Below are 20,962 nucleotides of genomic sequence, written 5' to 3' on the forward strand. Positions count from 1 at the left end.
TAGAGATGACCATGTCTTTAAGTCTGCATATGCGAGACGTCCTACACGTGGCTGATCCCTGCGAGTCCAGGAGTCTGGGCAATTTTGGATGTCACCCCGTTGACCTCCATCAGGACAAGGGCGGATTGCCTCATCAGTCTCCATGTTGATGAAAGGTTCCAGCCCCACATCGCGATCCTGCAACACTCATTTCCATGGAGATAACGCATGGCGAGCCGTCTATACCCAGCCATTGATGGATGCTGTTTGAATCCCGATTTCGGCACCCGTGATGCCCGGTCACCTTGGACCATTGAGTGGCCTCCTCGCACTAGACATTGCAATCTTCCCCTCTCTCTTGCATACATACTGAATTAATAATGGCCGCCAGACAGAGCTTCGTTCAAAGGAAGTCGCAAGTCGGAGGATTTCGCGCAGCCCACGCACATCAGGTCACATCGGTGGCCGCATGTCGCGGAGTTGCGGGGAAACAGAGCATGGTGTGCTATATCAAAGCGAGCCTTCCTGTCACAGGACCTTGCGAGTGGCCGAGATAAAAGGTGCTTCACTATTCTCCCTTTTTATAGTTACTTGCGGAAATGGCTACCACAACTGAGACCATAACTCTGCCGTACGTTCAGGCGCCGGAAACGTCTGCGTCTCTGGACTGGGCAGACCTCGTTTCCTTGGATCTCTCCAAGTTCGACCTCCCAGGCGGTAAACAAGAACTGGCATCGGATCTGGCGAATGCAATTGACAAGATTGGTAAGATTACGTTTTGCGGTTTTAGACTCACGATGTGGGTGATGGCTGAAGCTGACGGTGTCCTCCATCCTAGGATTCTTCTCCGTCGTCAATCATGGCCTGAGCCGAGAAGACATCGACACCCAGTTCGCGTTAGCCTCGTCAGTTCTTGGCCTCTCTGACGCAGACAAGGCACCATACCGAGCGGCCCTCGAAGCTGGAGACTACAACGGATGGAAGCCGGCCGGTACCCGAGAGCTCATCCCCGGTGTCCGTGACAACTTCGAGATCTACAACATTCCGAAGTTCATACCTGAGCACGCTCAACGTCCCCACCCAGATGTCGTCAGAGAGCATTGGAAGACGATCGAGGGATTTTCGAAATACGTACACTACAACATCGTGAGAAAGCTTCTGGTGATCTTCGCACTGGCGCTCGGACTCGAGGATGAGGAGTGGTTTGTGAAGAGACATCGATACGAAAGGAGCAGCGGGGATCACCTGAGGTACATGAAGTACTATGCCAGGAGTGAAGATGAGAACAAGAAGCTTGATGGGGTGTGGTTGAAAGGGTACGTTCCGTTGGATAGAATCATTCGTCACTCGCTGCCGCAACGATACTAACCTTTCGTTGGCATTCAGTCATTCGGACATGGGCAGCTTGACCTTGCTCTTCCGCCAGCCCGTAGCGGCGCTCCAAGTGCTGACCAACGAAGGCACTTGGAAATGGGTGAAACCACAGACCGATGCCTTGACCGTCAACATCGCCGACGCGCTGCAATTCCTCACGAGTAAGTCTCAGCCGCTTCCTATCGGGCCATCCTCTTCTAACATCGCGTAAAGACGGGTACCTCAAATCCAGCATCCACCGAGTCGTCGCACCCCCGAAAGACCAAGCGTACATCAACCGATTAGGCGTGATCTACATGGTCCGGATCGAAGACGACACGGAGCTCGTCCCGATAACCGAGTCTCCCGTCCTGCAGGAGCGCGGGCTGGCGGATGGCGCAGTGCTGGGCAATGACGGGAAGCCAGTAAAGGCCGGCGAATGGGTTCGGGAACGAATAATCAAGAACCTGGGAAGCACGAGCACAGCCGCGGGTGACAATGCCGTCGACGACCTTGAGGTCATCAAGGGAGTCAAGATGAAGTACTTTGACTGAGTTGGGCTTAGTGCTGCCGGAGCTGGGCTAAGCTGGCGTGCGCTAAGGTGACACGTGGAGAGGGCTTATGGCCGTGGGAGCGATGTCAGTGGTCGGGAAGCAAGGGATACCGGCGGAGGCATGTATTTGTTGGAGTAGGGCCGTTGGTTGACGGCCCAGCCCTCAAAATATCTTGCCCTTTATGAGGGGGACCAATGGCTGGTCGCATAATTCGGATTACGACGCCGTTGTTTGGTTACGCCAATCAAGTCCCGCGTTCCTGATGATCTTGGCGGGAGGAAGTGCTGCGTAGCGTAGATCCTCCTCCAACTGTAACATGAGCCCGACGTGTCCATGGTATTTATGCCACGCGTCTAGGGTCATGTGTCCGAGGCATGTTCGGTTTACGTGTCGTTCGGAATCTATACTTAAGAAGAAGAGTGCCTAGCCCGCGGTTCAGATTGACGTTGAAAGCAGCACGATATAACCATCCCGCATCAATCCACTATCCTTCACATCACCCGCACCCGGCGCGAACCACTTGAACGGCCACTGCAGCCCCAACGAACAAGTATTATCCGAGCATCACATCAACCATCCGACCACCACCAACCATGTCGCGTATGTCATTCACTGCCGGGAGCGAAGCATACGGGGGCTGGCCTATGCATCGTGGCCGCTTCCTCGAGTTCGAGTCGGAACCATCAGATTTCAAGGAAGCCAGGAAAGCCGAGATGCGGGCGGAATCGGAGCGCGAACAGCAATTTGAGCCGGCACCAGTCCCTCCGTCCGTTAAGCAGTCGTTCCGATTGAGCTTCCTCGGCAGACTATTCACATTCGACACGGACAAATCGAAGCCATAATCGGGTCGAACATACAAGGACTGTTGGGAGCGATTTCGACGAATAAGGTTCAACCGGCCGGTGGTGAGCTGAACTTCGGGCGGATGTCTACGGGCGGATCGCTACACGTGTCGCGGCGTGCTTCTATTCTGGGTTGATCGGGAATTTGGGATGGCGGTTAGCGACAGGATGCGCCTATGGTATTTACGGAACATTTGTAGATTTGTGATGCTTCGAATGAGAAGATAATGATACCCTTTTTATGCAAGTTGAGCCAATCTTCCCTATGTGACAGGCCATGGGTCGACATGACAGGAAAACTGATCCCTTGATCATTTCAGGTGTGAGTTAGGTGCCACATAATCGACCGCATTTCTCACTGACTCAAAAGGGAGAATCAAAGTTGCGGTAACCAAGCAGTGCCACGTCCTGGAATCCTTCTGACGCGCCAGACGCCAAATGCCTTGATTCAGGAGCGCGCCGATCAGTCAGCCTACGACATGCTGAACACCGAACCCGAGATAAGCGCCTTGGGCGTTCTTATCAAGAGACAGCTGGCAGCATGAAGGACCCTGAACGACGCATGTCCCAGGACAGGGCGGATGGGCTCACTGCCGCGGGCTGTGCTGGCTGCGCCCGATTTGTGTGAGCTGGCCTACGTCATTGGCCGACTCCGGGGCCGATCGGCCCCACTACCGGCTAGTCCGTGGCACCTGGTCCTGGTGATTTGCGGGGGATCCACAATGCGGAACTGCCCCCGGGTATCCACTCGTCCGTTAGCTGCTGCCTACACGGGAAATTAGCTGGCCTCTTCATTATCCCTTTTGAGTTAATATGTTGCAAGCTTCGAGGCAGTGGTGCAAGGCTGAACTAGGCTGAAGTTTCGTGAATTCAGCGATTGGTTTAATCGCAATCTGTGGCACCATGCGGCAATTTTGGTGATCCTGCGTGACGCTAGAAGCATTCTAGAAGGCAGACTTGACAGGGCGGTCCTGCGTCTTTGGCGAAGCTTGTCTTACGCCCAAGGCAGTCACGTCACAGTTGTGATCGTCTCGCTCGGAAGCTGGATGTCTACTTAAGACGGTTGCTCCTTCGAGAGTTTTACGATTCCATTCAGCAACAACCTACAAACATCTAACTCATCAACCTTCATCAACATTACTCTCAATCCCGCCAACCAAACCATAAATACCTACTCGAGATTCATTCCATTCAATCACATAAAACACACACACCCCTCGTACACATCATAACCGGCCACAATGTGTCTCCCATTCTCCTCCAAAAAACACACCTACCAAGAGAAGCCGAATCCCTACGGACCACGACTAGCTATGAACTACGGTCGCGGTTACGGTGCCACAGGAACTAGTCACTGGGGCAGCTCCCGCCCATCTCGCGGATATCGTAGCAGCCGTCATCACTACGGAGCTACACCCGGCTTCGTCTACACCGGCGGCGACGGAGGTGGTGGCGGTGGATTCTTCGGCGGCGGCGGCGATGGTGGAGGCGGAGGAGGAGGTTGCGGTGGAGGTGATGGCGGTGGTGGCGGAGGTGGTGGTGGATGCTAGATGGTCTGCCACGAGACATGGATGGTACTATTACGACTGGCGGAGTTTGGGATAATGCATTGATACCTCATCGTTCGATACCACTTTAGAAACACGGCAATATAATGCTCTTCTTTCCTACATCTCACATTGCAATACCGTTCTGCTGAGTCAAGGTTCTTGCCATGCGATGCGCCTCTTTTACCCATGGGCAGTAGCGGCTAGATCTCTTTGAGAGATGCGCTTAGATAAAGTAGTAGCATCGCCTGCAGTCACTGCGAGATGAATCTTACGTGGCGCAGTCATGTCATAGATATATATTGACCTGTTCCTCCCCAAAGCGATTGTGTATGACTTCCGTGTCTCTCATTTCTACTGTATCAGTTATCATTCCGTGTAACGACTTGGAACTTCACAGTATGCCCATCTTATCCCATGCTAAAGCTAAGTCCATGCTTCTTCATCACCATATTCAACCCACGTGGTCCAAAGGCCCGGGGATCCGGATCCGCCCACAACAGCTCCATGGCCTTGGCCGCTACCCTTACCCCGCCGGGGGCTCGGGTGTTGGAGCTCAGTCCGACTCGGAAGCCCTGAGTAAGTTGAGGTCGTCTGCAGCAGGAAGCCAGCATACATGCGGGCCACAGCATCATCCTGCGAAAGGACCACGCACTCGAGTACACACCCCAGAGAAGTGGTAGCACTCTATCTATGAGCAGATCAATCTCATCGCAAAGCTCCGCGCATTCATGCAGGTTCTCGTGGAACGCTGAGTGAAGGTAAAGGATCAATGCCGTTCGGTAGATGGAGACTGCTGGACCTTGTTGAAACCGCGGGCTCGAGTCTTTCCCTTCGAGAACATCGGAAAACGTGTCCCACGTGTCCAGCTTCGCCACCAAGCTCTTGTACGCCTCGAACGTAGCACTGGTTATGCTGTTGTTCAGCTCTTCCAGGCGTCTTTTCTCGACGAGATCGGCAATTTCCGGGACTAATCCGAAAAGACCATGCCCGAATCCGAGCATGAAACCGCAAGATTTGTACTCTTTCAGGAAGTCCAGAGACCCGAGGAACGGATCCAGCGTAATAGGGTTGTCTTCCATGGCACCGCGTGGCGTGATCGACAACTTAAGTGCCATGAAGGAGTAGATTTCCAATAGAAAGCCTCGGATGTGCCCCAATTTGTCCATGGACGCAGTCTTCCGTGGGGCCTTCATCAATGACAAGATGTAATGCCGGCTGGCCTTGATGTGATGGTACACCGAACCGTGGATGTCTCCTTGGGTATGCTGTACTTCTTAGTGGGGGTAAAACAGACAAGACCGGAGGTATCACTTACTTCAAAAACACACAGGAGAAGTAGAATGAGGAGGACGTACTGCTCCTTTTCTTGCTTGGTATTTCCAAAATAAGACTCGGCCTCATTGGCTAGAACCTTCTGGAGTCCAGCGAGGACGCGCGCATAGTGTCCGCGGGTCAGGACTTCAAGGTCTCGCTTTTTAGAATCTAGAGCAGCCATGTGGGCTCCTCCGATACCCAGGACGCAGTCCATGATCAGACTATCGCCCAGAGCCAACGGCAGAACGTATGTAATGAAGGGATTGCCGTCAGAGCTTGGCCCGCGAGCCAGAATCTCCGCCGTGTTGGATAGATACTGGTCGAACAGCGGGCGGGAGGTCTCCGTCAGATTGGCCAGGTTCCCGTCCGTGAGGGAAGCACGTAGACTGGCAACTTGTTCCTCGGAAATGACGGATGCTGCAAGGTCCATGGCTTCTGCATGTCCCATGGCGGGGAGCTTCTTCTGCGGAGAGGTGGAAATGCCAGATCCCTGTGGAACTTCGCTGGGCCGATCGCCTGATGGTGTCTCGTCTTGTGGCGCATCGTTCTCGACGTTAGGCCAGGAGCATTCACGCCCGCTTTTGGCGCATAACGTGCAGCTTGGCTTGACTTCGTCACATTTTCTCCGGCGTGCTCGGCATGTGAGGCAGCCGTTCCTGGAACGAGGTGTGTTTTTGCGATACTTGGTGGGATAACGCGCAGTTGGAACCGGGGGATTTTGTGTGCCATCCATAGCGGGAGCATCCGTGTTGGGTGGGACTGATGCACCTGACATGATGACACTGTAGATACCGTAATGTGAGGGAATAGTGCGTGTTCAACGGGTTGAAGCTTAAGCCGAAATCTTGATTCTTTTGCCATGAACCATTTCAGTTAAACGTTTCTTCCTGCCCTGAACCCGAACACAGGACACGACTCTTTTTGAAGTTGTCGTGGCAATTGTTCATCAGCAGGTGAGGGGCACAGAATTATCCCAGCTGGTCTTGGCATCTTACAAAGTCCCTGGATTGGCAGTATGCCCAAGTATCCCATCGACAAGTTGGGGTTTTCATGGTCTTTGGTGGAGTACCGCTAAGTTACATTGCTACTTTTGAGGATCATACTCGGTCTGTAATTGGGTCATTCACTTATGCTCCCCCTTGTTCCTTGAGAGCATCCCGGGTGCTGAAAATAAGGCTTCAACAGGGGCTCTAGGTGATTGGCGCTATGCAACATCAAAACTGACAACCGTTGCCGTCTCTTATCTAAACGCTTATCTATCCACACTCACCAGCGCTAACGGGGGCGTGAAGCGTCAGCTCGGAAACATACCAATCAGCAGGTCAGACTACACAGCTCCTAATGTACGTGTACGTGGCGGAGCCTACTTGACACAGCAAGCGATCGCCTGAAAAGACTGAGAAAGTTGATCGATGCCTACCTAGGATTCATGTGCTGGGAAACAGTGCTTGTCCTTACCTAGCCAGATGTTAGCCGCCAAAGTAAGCAACCGAGTCGCTGACACAGGTCAACTCGATGATCATTTGCTTGACGCAGCTTCACTGTCAAATGAAAAATACTTGGAGTTGCTGTATCGACTCGTCTCATACTTCCTGATTTGGCGACATAATTCGGACTTATAGACTGGTATACTTCATCAGACAAACGTCCTAACTTATAAACAGTTGATGCTACGTCGTAAAAATACATAATAAGTTCCCAGCCCTAGTTGAACGAAAACGTTGAAAATTCTGCAAAATATTGCATACATAATGAAGAGTAAAACGTTACTTCTTCACTTCAGCCTCTATGGCTATTCCCTGGCCGCCGCAAATAAGCTCTCAGATACTGGCATGACGTCAATCAACTCGGGTCACGTCTTCTTTCACGCCTGGAAGCTCCCGTTGTTTAGCAGGATCCAGTCGAGCAAACCCGAGTCCCTTGAGCCAAAGTCGAAGTCGAGACCAGTAGCCTCCCCAGCAAGACGAGGAATCATGTTACCATCGGCCAGTTCTGACACTAGACTTTCTCCTACATAAAACCCCTCATTAGCACTGCAGATGGTTCAATCTTGGCAAGCTTGTGTCATTACCTTGGTCAAATGACAGACTATTGCCCAATGCGAACTGCATTCGGTCTGTGAATCCCTGCTTACCATCTCCAGCCATAGATAGCTCGTGCGTCGAGGTCGAGCATTTGAACCTACTGTCGCCGCGGAGGTCGATCTCTATGTCAAATCTTGGGCCGCCAGCTTTGGCAAGAACAATGCTGACAGCTTGCGCGGCTCGTTGTGCTTCGCGAGACCCCTGACTCCTTCGCATCCAGATCGCTCTGCCTGTTCGAAGTGCTCTCATAATCTCTTCCTCCCGCCCGAGAGTGTGCTTTTGATGGACCATGGCGCAAAGAATCATGGTTGCTGTAAGGAAATGGTGGTTCATGAGAGATCCCACGCGCCACTGCATCGCTTGCAGCTGTCCTCCCGGGCTTGTCTCCTCGTCCAGTATCTGCTGTATGTGCAAGGTCTCCAAGGCGGCGTTGGTGCAAGTAGTTCGCGAGTATGCGAACGAATCTTCCTCGGTCGATGGGGACTTCATGAATAAGAACTTTCGATGCAGCATAATCTGACCTCTGGTGAAGATGTGGCGGAGGAAGAGACGAGACATGATGGTTTGCGGCGTGTCAGTGACGCTAGATGCCATTGAGTGCATTTTCAGTGGTGGTGGGATGCTTTGGCCCGCCTCGTTAAGGACCAGATCAGCTTTCATGTAGTCGGTGTATTCGGAATGCTTCAAAGAGGAGGTGAGATCCGCGACAACCCCTAGAGCAATCAGGACACGTCTCCTCGCTATGAGGCCCAGTGAAGTTGTGTTCTCTGTCTCCGGCCGAGATGGTGGCAAACTGGATGTTTCTCCATCGATGTCCGAATCGTTGAGATTACGGGGCTCGACCGTATCAAATTGGTCGCTCGTGATCATGAGAGGCATCCCCATCTGACCGGATATGAGACTATCGCCGAGGAGAATCGTCGCCCACATTCGTCGTCTCATCTCTCCATCTAGTGGAGTAATGCTCGGAAAATGTTTAGGGTCTCGATGATATCCCATACGTTTGGCCAAATTGACTTCTATGCCATGCAGAAACCAGACATCTTTTTCAGCATCATCGTGGATCCGGAACTCGATGTAGACGTAATTCATGAAGGTTTCTAATGAGTGTCGGCCACCATGGGTATACTCACCCATCATCAGACATTGGACAACCTTTTCTCTGTAGAGTTCGATCTGCAGACATTGCTGCTCTGTATATGTCATGTTGGGTGATTCTGTCGACTCTGAGGCAATCAGCGCCAGGCATATCATGCTGAATAGCAGACCAATCCACATGATGGGCGGACCGGACGGATTCTCCCAGAACGACTCGTACTGGTCTAGTCAATTCAAGCTTCTTAGGCAACGATGACGCGGGAATAGGTACTGACCTCGCGCAGAAATGTCGGGCCATGAACAGACGCTATCCCAAAGACCTGCGGGTCAGCAACATTTCCGGTTATATCAGCAGAACCACTCACACGATGCCACTAAATCAAGTTGATTGAAGTACCGTGAGATGTAGCGGTCGACTGTACTCTTTGGCGGTAAGGCAGAAAGAATCTCATTGCGTGAGCTGGCATGCTTGCAGCCATATAGAAGCAATGCGCGGCCAAAGCGATGCTTCTGGTTTCCCAGATCCCCATCCCCATTCACAACCGTCTCTGCTGAAGCATCAGGGGTTTCGGTGAATTGCTCTTCTCGATCAAAATGGTCCCTTAGATCAGCAATACTGTCTAAAATGGCAGCCCAGTGTTCGCCGCCGACGTATTGATGATCTGAAGCGCTGATTCGCATGCTACCAGTCTCCGACTCGTCGTCTGCCGGAGTGCTAATTTTTGGCGTCATGGTGGGGCCCGTTACTGATGGTGGGTTTTGAAATGACTGATCTTGTGATTCGAGGGTTCTGACTAGACTTTCCAGGTGCGCGAGGCGATCATTCAATGTTGCTTCATCTGCCAAGGACTTTGACGACAGCCCTGATAATTGATTTTCTGCGTACACGCAGCGATGGCCACGCGCAGAGCAATTCGAACAAGGCTTCTGTCTATCGCATCGTATTCTGATGCTGCCTTTTAGTACATGGATACAGAGATGTGGGAATGAGCTTTTACTTGCGGCGCCGGCAGAGGTTGCACGAGAGTTGTGGCTTATCTCGTCGTCGACTTGAGGGCGGCCTAGGGCGAGGCGCCGCTTCTTCGTCGTGATCCGGCATCGAGCTTGTTTCGAATGGGACGATTGGCCGCGTCATATCTGAGCTTCCGAATGGATGTTATTTGAAGAAATTCTTGTGAAATGGTGGAAACACGTGTGTTTTGAGCCTCGTTTGAGAACTTGCATTTAGTATTTCTACTTAGAATTTGGGTGCTGTCTTTAATATTAAAGAGAGGATGGTAAGCACTAAACCTCAACTGGAACGGGTTTAAACCCGATGCTCCGGCCGACCGTCCGACACGGCCCCACAGAAGCCGACCTGACCATGTCCAGTCCCGTTCTTGTCCGGGTGAGCATTCGCCTGCGCCAGGTTTGCATTCTTGTCGCCGTCAGCCACATCCACTTTCTGCTAAGACAGCCTCCTGTCATTCTTTCACTATGTTATGTGCTAAAGTGCTTTGATCTGGATTATAACAAGGGATCGGCGGCATTGGGCATTGGCTTTGTGCGTCCTTAGTCTGATAAATCCCTGACCAGAACTTTTGCTGGCCTGGGCGCATATTTCCCCACCTCGATTCCTTCTCAAACAAGTAATTGACTTTGAACTGCCAGCATGAAAGTCATAGTCATTGAACTTGGCTGTCCATCTGTGGACGCTAGGAAGATGAATGGCTAGACGACACTGCGGGGCACAGCAGACATCAGGCAAGTCAGATCTCCAAGTCATCAGAATTGCCTAAAGAGGAAATATTCCTTTTAGCACCGCTTCACTGCTACTCCACGATATGAATTCAACACTGATGATCACGTTGCATAGATGAGACGGAACGCACTCGGTTGCCTAATTACAGCCCTCAACACCAGCGCAATGCCACGTCTGAGAAGTGGTGAGACGGCACAAGAGGGGACACCGCATAATCACGCTGCCCGAGGTGTCGACAACACATATCTTATTTAGGATGAGAGAAAGAGTACGATGAAAAAATTGGTCAAGAAATAGTATAAAGCCAAGTGCTTTCTCCTCGAGAACGGTTCTGTTTGCTTCCTCCATCAACAACAGCTCCTCCCCTTTCCAACTTAGCAGCATAAAGCCAAACACTACCACCTCGGATATCCGATATGTACTTCTCCTCGCTTCTCCTGGGCCTCGCGGCCACTGCGTCAGCCATCGACCTCAGGGCCCACCCCAACGACGGCTGCACCGGGAGCTATTCAGCCTGCGTGAATCTCAACCCCAACGTCTGCTGCTCCTTCAGCAGCTCTTCAACCAGCGGCAAGGCGACCATTGCTGTAGTTGCCGTGCGTAAAACCCCTTTTGCTTGTGAAACTCTCAGAACCAATGGATTGAGCATAGATCCCGAGCAACTGGCGCATTCGCGCTGAGTCTTGGACCGGCGGCGGGTGCCGATTCACCGGAGGGTCTCTCGACTCTGGCGGTAGCACGACCATCTGCTTGCCGTACTCGACGCGCGGCGATCGCACGGGAGGTTCTTACTTCTTCCTCAGCCGCAAGCGCGCCAACGACGAGTCATGCCCCGCCGAGCAGCCCGGTGCCGGAAAATGCGAAGCCGTCGTTAAGCCCAACGTTGTCGGCCTCGCGGACGGCACCGAGTACGGCATCGCCGGCCTGACGGATGAGAAGATTCAGGAGTTGGTGAGTTCTGACCGCAGCTCTGGAAAAGAGATTATGACGTGCATGGTGCCTAGACTAGATGCTGACTTGCTTGCCCCGCTTGAAGGAGAATATTGCCAACACCGGTGCCGGTGCCGACGCCGTGCCCGCCGAGTTCCAGATCCTGCGCCGCTAGACCGAGGCCTGATGCTTCACAAGAGCTCCTTAATAACAGTAGTTATCAGGACAGGAACCTGGGATCAAGCAAGGAAATATGGGAAGGACAGCAGCGGCGTTCTGCCGTGCGCGCTTCTGACAACGTTGGTATCCAGACATTGTATAGTTAGCAACTACATAGCTAGCCATCGCGCATCAAGACAACTCAACATTTGGCTGGAACCAGTGGTTGTTGGCAACGTTGATGTTACAAAAGACTGGATACTGCCTTTATTGAACTATGGGCCATCAGTAAGGTCGCTAGCAACATAATGTTTGTGGAACAGGTGTGGTCATACTGTTTTGAGTATTTTGCTGGTTTTGCAGTTAACTTGTATAAGCGATTGGCGTCCATCCAGTCCCTTATAGGGAAATCTAGCCTGAATATGGGATTGACTGACGACGGACTGTCCACCTTTGGTTTCACTTAAGTGAGTGTATCCCTAGTTCTGTGAGTAAGGTGCGCCCAGAATGCAACATTCTCCCCAATGAATGATCCGCCATGGTCCAATACTGCCCTACAGATGCGGACAAGACCGACGACTCATATCATATCCCTTCCCTGTAGGTCGAGAGCCTTAGTATGAGTACTTTCAAACCAACCTACGACTGAGCAAGTGCAACAGGTCATTCACTCACATGTTGGAATTGGCATTAGGTAAAGTGTGATTTCTTTGCCTCTTATTACTAGATTACCCCCGCCTCTTGTTACATTGAAGCATATATGTGAAGGGAGATCTTTACATGTAGTCACCGGATTATAAGTCATGCCGAAATGTTCACGTGAGTCATCATTTCAATCTGAAAGATATGAATCGATATCATTCGCTCCTGGGGGTAGCATTCATGCACACTGACATAAGCCTCATGCTGACACGCTGTCGGTAACATCAATATCTGACATCACCCAGCTTGAACATCCCCAGCCTGACCCATCGTCTGCCATAACTCTCAACTCCGCAAAGTTCGCCTCTGGCAAAGATGTCAGAAATTGCACGAGTTGGTCTTTCTCAGTCGTATTCCAGTCTGTGGACTTGGCTGCCTCTGCATTTCGAGCGTTCTATACAGGTGAGACCGACCGAAGCCCGCACGCACACTACTTATGAGGCGTACGTTTTTCTAAGTACTGATGTGTAAGAGTCTTTTGTTTCAGGGACTTCTGAGGATTCAACGCCGCAAACGGAAGAAAATGGAAGTCAAAGCTTTCTCAGATCAATACCGACGTCATCTTCGTCATCGCGAATACCCCAGCCCTCCCCAACATGAATACATGTCCTATGCTGGTCCTCCCCGAGGTGGCCCCCGAAGCCATTTTATCCCTTCCGATGATTCTATTTACAGCCAATATTCCTCTCATTCTTCCCGATACCTTTCCAATTCTCACCATCATAACTCCATGTCTCGTTCTCCTCGGTATTCTAGGCCCAAAAGACATGATCCTTCTAGACTCCGACAACATCTTTCTTATCCTCCCAGGCGTGTGGAGAGGCCAGTGTTGGTTCCTCCTGTGGCAACTGCTATTCATACGGGTTCATGCACGCCGACGCTATTGCCGGGGTATGGACGTCGTGCAAACGCGTCCGAGGTGTTATCAGATCTAAAAAAGGACAAACTATTCTCGCACTTCTTCGAAGACGGACAGCAAGGTTTGTGCAAGCTATTCTTTTACTTATTCAATGACTCAAGGGACAAAACAGCAATTGACACTACTATGCTTAGAACACTTCAGCAAGGTTTACGACACACAAACTTCCCTCTACGAGCGAGGCCATCCCATTGCAGCCGCCATCTTTGTGGCAAGGACATGGCTCGATGAATGCTGGACGAAACACAAAGACTGCTGGCGGCTACCTCGTAGCATCCGATACGAATATCCACGACGTCTCGTTGACTTAGGCCCACTATGTCATTCAGATCAACTTACTCTTGAACAAGTGGAATGCCCAAGAAAAATCATGTTGGTTGACGCAAGGCATCTTTACAGTGCCCAATATCTCGCCGTCAGTTATCGGTGGCCGAGCCAGCCTCAAGAGCATCAGCAGCTTCATCCAGCCACCGAAGACCGGTTCTTAGACGGATTTGCGACCAAAGACCTTCCGCATACGTTCTGCGACGCGTTCAGAGTGGCAAGAATGTTGGGCCTTCGATATGTCTGGATCGATGCACTGGTACGTCACTAATACTTGTGATGCCAATTTCATTCTAGCCTTCAGGCCACTAACACATTGCGTATCAGTGTATAATGCAGGGAAGAGAGGGCGACTGGCATTCAGAAGCTTCGAAAATGGCGTCTGTTTATGGCAACGCTACATTGACGCTAGCTTTTGGCGATGGACCTGGAAAGAGATCCAGGCGTTATTGGCAGCAGCCGCGTCAACAGGTACAAAAGGGTCAACGAGCGCCAACAAAGCCTCATGAATTTGACGTTCGCAGCGCAGATGGATGGCAGAATTGCACTCTTGCAGAAGCCTCCAAAACTGCATCTCGACCGTTTCTCACAGGGGAGCCAATTACTGAACTGGACAACCAAACTCCCGAGTCCGTCTACCGTTGGTTGGAGTCTACTGGAAATTGTCCATATAGGCCCAGCAGTGAGCTCGATCAACGGGGCTGGACTTTCCAAGAAAGACTACTATCAAAAAGAGTCTTGACTCTCACGACGGAAGGGCTTTTTTGGGATTGTTGCCTTTCTAGCGCGACTGACACAAGACCGACTGGCCTACGCGGCGACTTTTCACCAGGTCTTCGAATCTCAGATGAGAAAAAGGTCAGGAAACAGCTACTGGCTAGAAATTCCGAAATCTCACCAGACCTTCGGCAGAATGCTTATCTCACCTGGAGAAAGATTCTCACGGACTACACACGCAGGCAATTCTCATTCCCTACGGACCGACTCATAGCCATTGAGGGCGTGGTGCAATGCCTGCAAGCTGTCTTGAAAGAACAATGCGTCCTGGGACTGTGGGAAGGAGACGTTGCCCGCTCACTCATATGGTTCTGTGACGAGCCCCCGAATCACACCATCAAGACAGCGGGTGTTGACGCTGTTGTTGCCCCTTCGTGGTCTTGGGCCTCCGTCACGGCTCCGATCCATTACAAGCTGTGGCATCCTCTAGAGCATTTCGCAAACCGCAGCAAAGAGGACATACACCCATACATAAGTTTGGAGTCCGTTCGGGCCCGACCAATCAGTTCCGAGTCGTTTTCCGCATTTTCCGGACATATCATTCTGAAGGGTCCGCTTGCTCACGTTCGCTGGGATCATCTCTCGCATGAAGGGTGCAAGCTGTTTCTGGACTCTCGCCCGGCGCGAGAAATGCCGAATGTAGCAGCTCATTGGGCATTTAATCCGTCGGAGATTGACTCAAGCATTCACGTGTTGCCGATCTTTCGAGAGGGCGTCTCGAGGATTCACCAGGCTGTCTATTGTTTAATGTTGGCCTATGTGGGTTGTGCCGCCGACAGTCCGCCGGAAGCCCCGCCACGGTATCCGGCTATCCAGGAGCTATGGCATCGCCGGCCGGCTATCCAGGAGGCAACAGTCAAAATCCAGGCTTTCCGGCGAGTTGGGATTTTGATCATCGATTCGTCGTCCAGACCATTATGCGTAAACGACCCGAAGCTTTGTGAAGATGAGAGGTGTCATTTCGACTCTCCACATCCAGATGAGCTTTTCGACAACCCATCTACTATCTTTCGTATTGATGCTGGACAACATCCTCAATCCTCAACTCAGCCCTCCGCTGAGATGCCGCTGGCTCTCCATATGAGCAGCGTGGATTCTGGCTCGAATAACTCGCGATCATCCCTTCCAGCGTTTGATGCATTTTCCGGTTTATCATGGCTTCCAAGCCATGAGAATGTGAGGACTCGTGGCGACAACGACGCTCTTGCACCTCAGGGATCCCGCACATCCGACTCACCAGTGCCTTCGGATAGCCTCAACTCGAGGCCTCTTCACCCTCACAATCCTATCAATTTTATCGAGTCGCATGAGAAGAAGAAAAAGTGTCAAGGAAAGGTGCAGAGGATCATAATCATTTGACCAGATGATCAAATTTTCGCGGAACCATCCGTAGGAAATGCAACAATGTAGCTGTCTACAAGTCAAACATACATTAATGAGACAAGAAGATCGTTCCCCAAATCCGATATTTCCAGACAGTAGTTTCCTCTTCTAGAGGTAACCAAGTTCCTGCAATGCCTCTTCCTCCAGCTCAGCGTCATCAATCTCCGTATACACCAAGTCAAAGTCATCCGCTCGTGTGAAACCCTCCTGCGCAGTCTCGCCTCGGTGATACCCCTCGCGCTCCAACCACTTCATCTGGACGCGATTGCCCACATGAAACGCCTGCATCTGCTTCTGACCAATGTCCGCAAGAGTAACAGCCTTGATCAACTTCTCCTGGCTAGTCGCGTTATCGAGATCCGGGTTGACATACAGCAGGTGATGCGTGACTTCCTTGTACAGATCGTACCAGCTCCCGATTCGGTTCCGCTGTCCCAGCAAAAGGTCTTTCATGACAGTCTCGTAAGCGAAGGGAAAGAAACCTGCAGAATCGAAGTTGGTGATGGCGATGAGCTCGTATCCTGGACCGTGGTCGGTTTGCGTGGGCCGGATGATGATGTTTCGGGGTTCGACGTCGTTGTGGCACAGCGCGCAGGCGTCTAGGAGGTAGGCGAGGTTCTCGGGCGTGAACTGGATCTCGTAGCGCGAGGGTACCCTGCTCTCTCCAAAAGTCCCTGAGAAAACGACTGAGCCGTCGTCCGTGGTGGAGATGCTGTACTTGGCCTGACCGGGTGCGAGCTTGCTCATCAGGAACGACGCCATGTCCTTGAACCAGCCTACCTGAGAGTTTCCCACCATCGGGATGTCATCCACACCCTCTGAATGAAGCGGATGCTCTGCCAGGATGTCCCAGTCTTCTTTCTCTAGGTCATCGACAGAGATCTCCTGGAGATCTGCAATGACTGTGGCGACATCCTCCATGAGGGATTTCTGAACAGGGTAATTCATCTCCTCCCAGATAGCCTCCACACAGACAGCGCCTTCCCAGTACTGACTGAGGAGGTAGTGAAGTTCGACTCCCTCGTCCGTCATCGTCGTTCCCACGCCCCAGACCTTGGGCACAACGGATGGCATTTTGCGATGGGCAATTCTCTGGAAAGCTGCCGAGCAGAACAGCTGATTGTTGGGGCGAGGTTTTTCGAGTCGGGCCAGGAGGTGGGTCGGGACTCCTGTGGGTGACTGTTCTTCCTCGGCGAGGTCCACGACGAATTCGCAACAATCGATGGTGCTGTGTGTAATCTCATACCTGGGGTAGTTGGAGAGGTTGAAGCCGCCGAACATCCCTGCGAGGACTGTGTGGTCTGGGACGAGGTCCTTTTCTGCATTTGTTACACCTTCGTCCATGGAACCTATAGATGCAGCACTCGACTCACTCGCGTCAGAAATATCGAGACTGATCAGAGGCTGTATGATGTTCTCCTCGTTGTGATCCATGATTCCTCTCAAAACAGAGAAGGGTCTTTGGAAGCTGAATTTGGCAAACTGCCGAGAGACTTCGGCGCGTTCTTTGGGGGTGGTGCCATGGTAGTTGAACATCTTTTCAGATATGTGATGATCTGTTGAGTTGAGATCGCGAAAAGTGTGATTTGGTGGTAAGAACGGACTGGACTTACTAGACTTGAGTGTATGTGTTGGTTTCTGGTGCGAGGCTGTGTGTTTGAGGACTTGATAGGATAGGATTTGTGAGAGTGAGACCGCTTGGTATTTGTAGAATCGAGTTCGCATGTTATCCCAGCATGATGTTCCTTGTCTCATATCTGTCATTGTTGTTCTAGGAAGAACAACACTTGACAACTACCTGGGACACAATGACTTTCTGCAACGGGATCCTTCGAGCAGCGACATGCCCTTTGTTGGTCAACGACAATGCTTCTAGAACTACCAATCATCACACACTTTTGCGAGAGTATTTGGAACATTCAAGGTGTTTCTACTGAAAGAATGGGCTCCATTGTAATGTTATCGCGTCTGTGTGACACTGGATGGCATCAGAGATGGAAGCGGGATAACCAAATGGTAGGTCTGGTCGAGCATAGTTATTGCTCTGCCTGAAATCATTTACATAATAAAACCAAGAGAATTATAAGCGCAATTCATTGCAGCTTATAGTAGGTGCGACGAGTAGAAGCAATAGAATCAGGTAGTTATTGAAGTGAAATTCCCTCGAATGGATGTTGCACCAAGCCCTCGGTTCTGACTTCAGGTACTCGAGCCAGACTCAGGGTCATTGGATAAAACCAAAGACCTTCAGAATGATACTCATAAATCCCGAATAGTCTGGATTTCATAGGCTGAGCAGCAGACCATGACACATAATACTCATTGCGCTTCCGTTACTTCACCGAGCCGAAGTCTCGGTGAACCCCATGGTCAAGCTTGACCGAGGGCCCCACCAATTAGATCCCCACCCCGCAATCCACACCATCCAAGTTCCGTTCCTCACCTCAATCCAGCTCTCATTCATCCTCTCAACACCTCTCATCACATCACCATCGCCCAGCATGGACACCTCACGAGACTCCTCAAATCTCCTCGACACCCACAACCGCCTCATCGCAGACGTCCTGTCGCGATTCCGCATGCTGACGATGCTCGCGACCATCCAAGCCGAAGGCGAGCGCAAGAACGCCGAGCCGCAGACCGTCGCGGTAACGGGCATGTCGATGCAGATGGAATTCGAGGGACTGGTAGGCGCCACCCTTCTGCCTTCTTCCCCTCTCATCATCTCACTTTCATGATGATGTTTTGGAAGAATTGACGCGCCACCTGAACGGTGCTAACCTTCTCCATAGCACACCTCAATCAAGGACCTCCTAGCCCTCAGCCGTCGCCTCAAGGAGCTCTGGCTCTTCGGCAAGCTGGGCCAAGGCGAGGGCGACGCGCGCATCCAGGCGGACAAGCTCCAGGCCGACGTCGTGCGATGCGCCGAGCTCCTCAATGCCATCCAGGAGAAGCGGTACAGCGGGCTGGCGACCGCGGCCGGGGGGCAGTGGGCGCTGATCGGGAGGCAAGACGCTGCTGCCGCGGGGGCTGGGGAGGGAGGAGCGCAGGCTGCCAATGGCGCTGGAGCGCAATGAATATGGATGGAAAGGCTACGGAATGCATTCACTGGCGTTTGGACGGATTGATGCGATGGGTTCGCTTTAGATGACGGTGATACCCGTATTCGAGGACGGAAAAAAGAACTTTCATGCTTTTTTACATAACGCGTGGGTATTCTCATCTACACGATTGTCATGTCTACTTGGTACCCGGCTCCGATCAAACGGGACTTAACCCTCACCACCCTCGGGGTCCTCGTCCTCGTCATCCAACTCGTTCTCGAGCGTCTTCGCCTCTCCCTTCGCTAGGCGGATCGATCCGGCCTCGATACCGCCGGCGGTGAGCCACAGGAAGTAGTCGGACTTGAAGTTGTCTACCTGCTGGAAGAAGATGTGGAAACTACCGTGAACAGTCAGTACAATCGACTCGCGTTGAAGGGGTCTGGTAAACTCACGCATTCTCCTCCTCCTCGACCTCAAAGATGCGCTGGTAGATCTGCTTGTCCTTGAAAGCCTGCAGCTTGTCGTCGTACTTGGCGAAGTCAATCGTCTCCTTGCCAAAGTTGTCCTGCGCCCTCTTGTTGTACGAGTCGAAGACGGGCCTCTCAAGTAGCAGACCCAGACCGGGAGCCTTGGGGATGGCGATCCTCTCGGGGCCGTAGCTCTGCTTGATGCGCTCAAGCGGCGTCGCGCAGCGCACGACGAGCGCGGCCATGCCGACCATCTTGCGGATCTGGTGCATCATGAAGCTCTGGCCGTGGACCTTGAGAGAGACCCACTCCGTGTCGCGGATCTGGATCGGGTCCATGTTGACCTTGAACGACTTGATGTGGCGCTTGGCAGAGGGGTCCTTGTAGCTCTTCTGCACGGTGTAGTTGTGGAAGTTGATGGTGCCGCAGTACTGGGTCAGCGCGGCCTGAAGCTGGTTCAGGCGCTCCGGGGTGACGCGATATCGCCTCTTGGCAGCGACGAAGGCTGCCTTGATGTCGCGGAGAGCGAAGTCGACGGGGGTCAGGTCGCGGTTTCTCGGCTTGACACTACCGGCCGGAACTTCGGCCGCAGTTGTCGTCTGCTCGGCGGGTGCCGCCTCCGTTGTCTCGGTAGCGGGCGCGGCAGCACGCTTCTCCTGTGTTTCTTCGGGCGTGGCGTCAACATCCGAGTGTATTCTCTCCAGGACCTTAGCCTTCGTTTCGGGGTCGAGCTTCGCCAGAATTGGCTTGATGTCTTCCTCGTCGACCTTCCTCCAGTAGTCTTGGACGTCTGCCAGCTTCGCCTGGAATTCTTCGTAGTACCCATTCTCCTTGGCCTTCTCCACCAATTGCTTCCACAACCAGCTGTCGGGGTGGGGAGGAAGGAGGCAGTAGGTCGGCATCAGGTACTCGTACCATCTCGAATCGCAGGTTTGGTAGCAGCTGAAGGAGTTGTTCGTTCGCTGAATACCCCATACACGGATCTGGTCGGGGAGCGCGGCGTTGATCTTCTCCACGATGTCCTCATCCTCGATGATGAGCTTCAAACTGATGACGTTGCCTGCGGCGTGGACACCCTTGTCTGTTCTCGCGCAGCGCACGAGACTCGACTTCTTGTGATCGTCGGCATTGGCTTTGGAGATGGCACCCGCGGCGACGAAAGCCTTGAACAGGTCTCCCTCGATCGTCTTCTCTTCGTGGTTGATCTGCATGCCCTTGTATCCGGTTCCGGAGTATCCCACCATGACGGCGACCTTGCGCTTCGGGCGACGGCCCTCGGCAGCGATCTCGTCGGCGGTAAAGGGCTTTGCAACTGCCTCGCCATCTTCAGCTACCTTGCGGCGCTTGAACTCCTGGTACTCGGTGTTGCGTCCGCGCTTGTCGGTTGCTTCGCGACTAACATCCGTTGGTTGGTTAGAAACTCTTCGACGTCGGAGAGCATGACAAAAACAACCAATTGGTAGTGTAGACGACGAAGTAGTGCTTACCTCCACGCCGAGCGGCCGACGTCGTGCTTACGCTTCGGATGTCTCTTGCCCTGGTTGCGCCCGCCGCGCTGGCGGTCGTTCTGCTTTCCGTTGGGTGCAGCAGAGTCGGACTGCGCAGCTGATGAAGCTCCCGCTTCGTTGGAGACGGGAAGGTCTGCAGGCTGCCTCGCGGGAGGAGCTGCGGCGCTGTCGGCCGGGTTTGGGGGAGTATCTGTCGCCATTGTCGAATGGCGGATGCTCTCATGGTCTGAAATG

At 52.5% G+C, this 20,962-nt stretch overlaps 7 protein-coding genes across 7 annotated transcripts; 4 read left to right on the forward strand and 3 right to left on the reverse strand.

Moving 5' to 3' along the window:
* Positions 1–578: 578 nt before the first annotated feature.
* CkaCkLH20_09559 (2og-fe oxygenase) lies at positions 579–1,886 on the forward strand (the record flags this gene model as incomplete). The annotated part of the gene is made up of 4 exons (XM_038892274.1): positions 579–744; positions 818–1,295; positions 1,366–1,514; positions 1,567–1,886. The coding sequence occupies 4 exons, from the start codon at positions 579–581 to the stop codon at positions 1,884–1,886; spliced, it is 1,113 nt and encodes a 370-aa protein (XP_038742510.1).
* Positions 1,887–3,969: 2,083 nt separating this feature from the next.
* Positions 3,970–4,278, forward strand: CkaCkLH20_09560 (uncharacterized protein; the record flags this gene model as incomplete). Its single annotated transcript, XM_038892275.1, has 1 exon — positions 3,970–4,278. One exon carries the CDS (start codon positions 3,970–3,972, stop codon positions 4,276–4,278), a length of 309 nt encoding a protein of 102 aa, XP_038742511.1.
* Positions 4,279–4,831: 553 nt separating this feature from the next.
* On the reverse strand, positions 4,832–9,506 carry CkaCkLH20_09561 (uncharacterized protein; the record flags this gene model as incomplete). Its single annotated transcript, XM_038892276.1, has 7 exons — positions 4,832–4,869; positions 4,931–5,543; positions 5,594–6,108; positions 7,727–8,626; positions 8,678–8,993; positions 9,050–9,081; positions 9,140–9,506. The coding sequence occupies 7 exons, from the start codon at positions 9,504–9,506 to the stop codon at positions 4,832–4,834; spliced, it is 2,781 nt and encodes a 926-aa protein (XP_038742512.1).
* A 1,425-nt stretch (positions 9,507–10,931) lies between these two features.
* Positions 10,932–11,620, forward strand: CkaCkLH20_09562 (uncharacterized protein; the record flags this gene model as incomplete). Its single annotated transcript, XM_038892277.1, has 3 exons — positions 10,932–11,111; positions 11,167–11,466; positions 11,525–11,620. 3 exons carry the CDS (start codon positions 10,932–10,934, stop codon positions 11,618–11,620), a joined length of 576 nt encoding a protein of 191 aa, XP_038742513.1.
* Positions 11,621–15,817: 4,197 nt separating this feature from the next.
* CkaCkLH20_09563 (uncharacterized protein) lies at positions 15,818–17,245 on the reverse strand (the record flags this gene model as incomplete). The annotated part of the gene is made up of 2 exons (XM_038892278.1): positions 15,818–17,028; positions 17,083–17,245. 2 exons carry the CDS (start codon positions 17,243–17,245, stop codon positions 15,818–15,820), a joined length of 1,374 nt encoding a protein of 457 aa, XP_038742514.1.
* Positions 17,246–18,210: 965 nt separating this feature from the next.
* On the forward strand, positions 18,211–18,786 carry CkaCkLH20_09564 (cell cycle control protein; the record flags this gene model as incomplete). Its single annotated transcript, XM_038892279.1, has 2 exons — positions 18,211–18,396; positions 18,502–18,786. 2 exons carry the CDS (start codon positions 18,211–18,213, stop codon positions 18,784–18,786), a joined length of 471 nt encoding a protein of 156 aa, XP_038742515.1.
* Positions 18,787–18,981: 195 nt separating this feature from the next.
* CkaCkLH20_09565 (tRNA pseudouridine synthase) lies at positions 18,982–20,928 on the reverse strand (the record flags this gene model as incomplete). The annotated part of the gene is made up of 3 exons (XM_038892280.1): positions 18,982–19,150; positions 19,206–20,615; positions 20,708–20,928. 3 exons carry the CDS (start codon positions 20,926–20,928, stop codon positions 18,982–18,984), a joined length of 1,800 nt encoding a protein of 599 aa, XP_038742516.1.
* Between the last annotated feature and the right edge of the window lie 34 nt (positions 20,929–20,962).

Source organism: Colletotrichum karsti (assembly GCF_011947395.1).
Source record: "Colletotrichum karsti strain CkLH20 chromosome Unknown Scaffold34, whole genome shotgun sequence".
NCBI lineage: Eukaryota > Fungi > Ascomycota > Sordariomycetes > Glomerellales > Glomerellaceae > Colletotrichum > Colletotrichum karsti.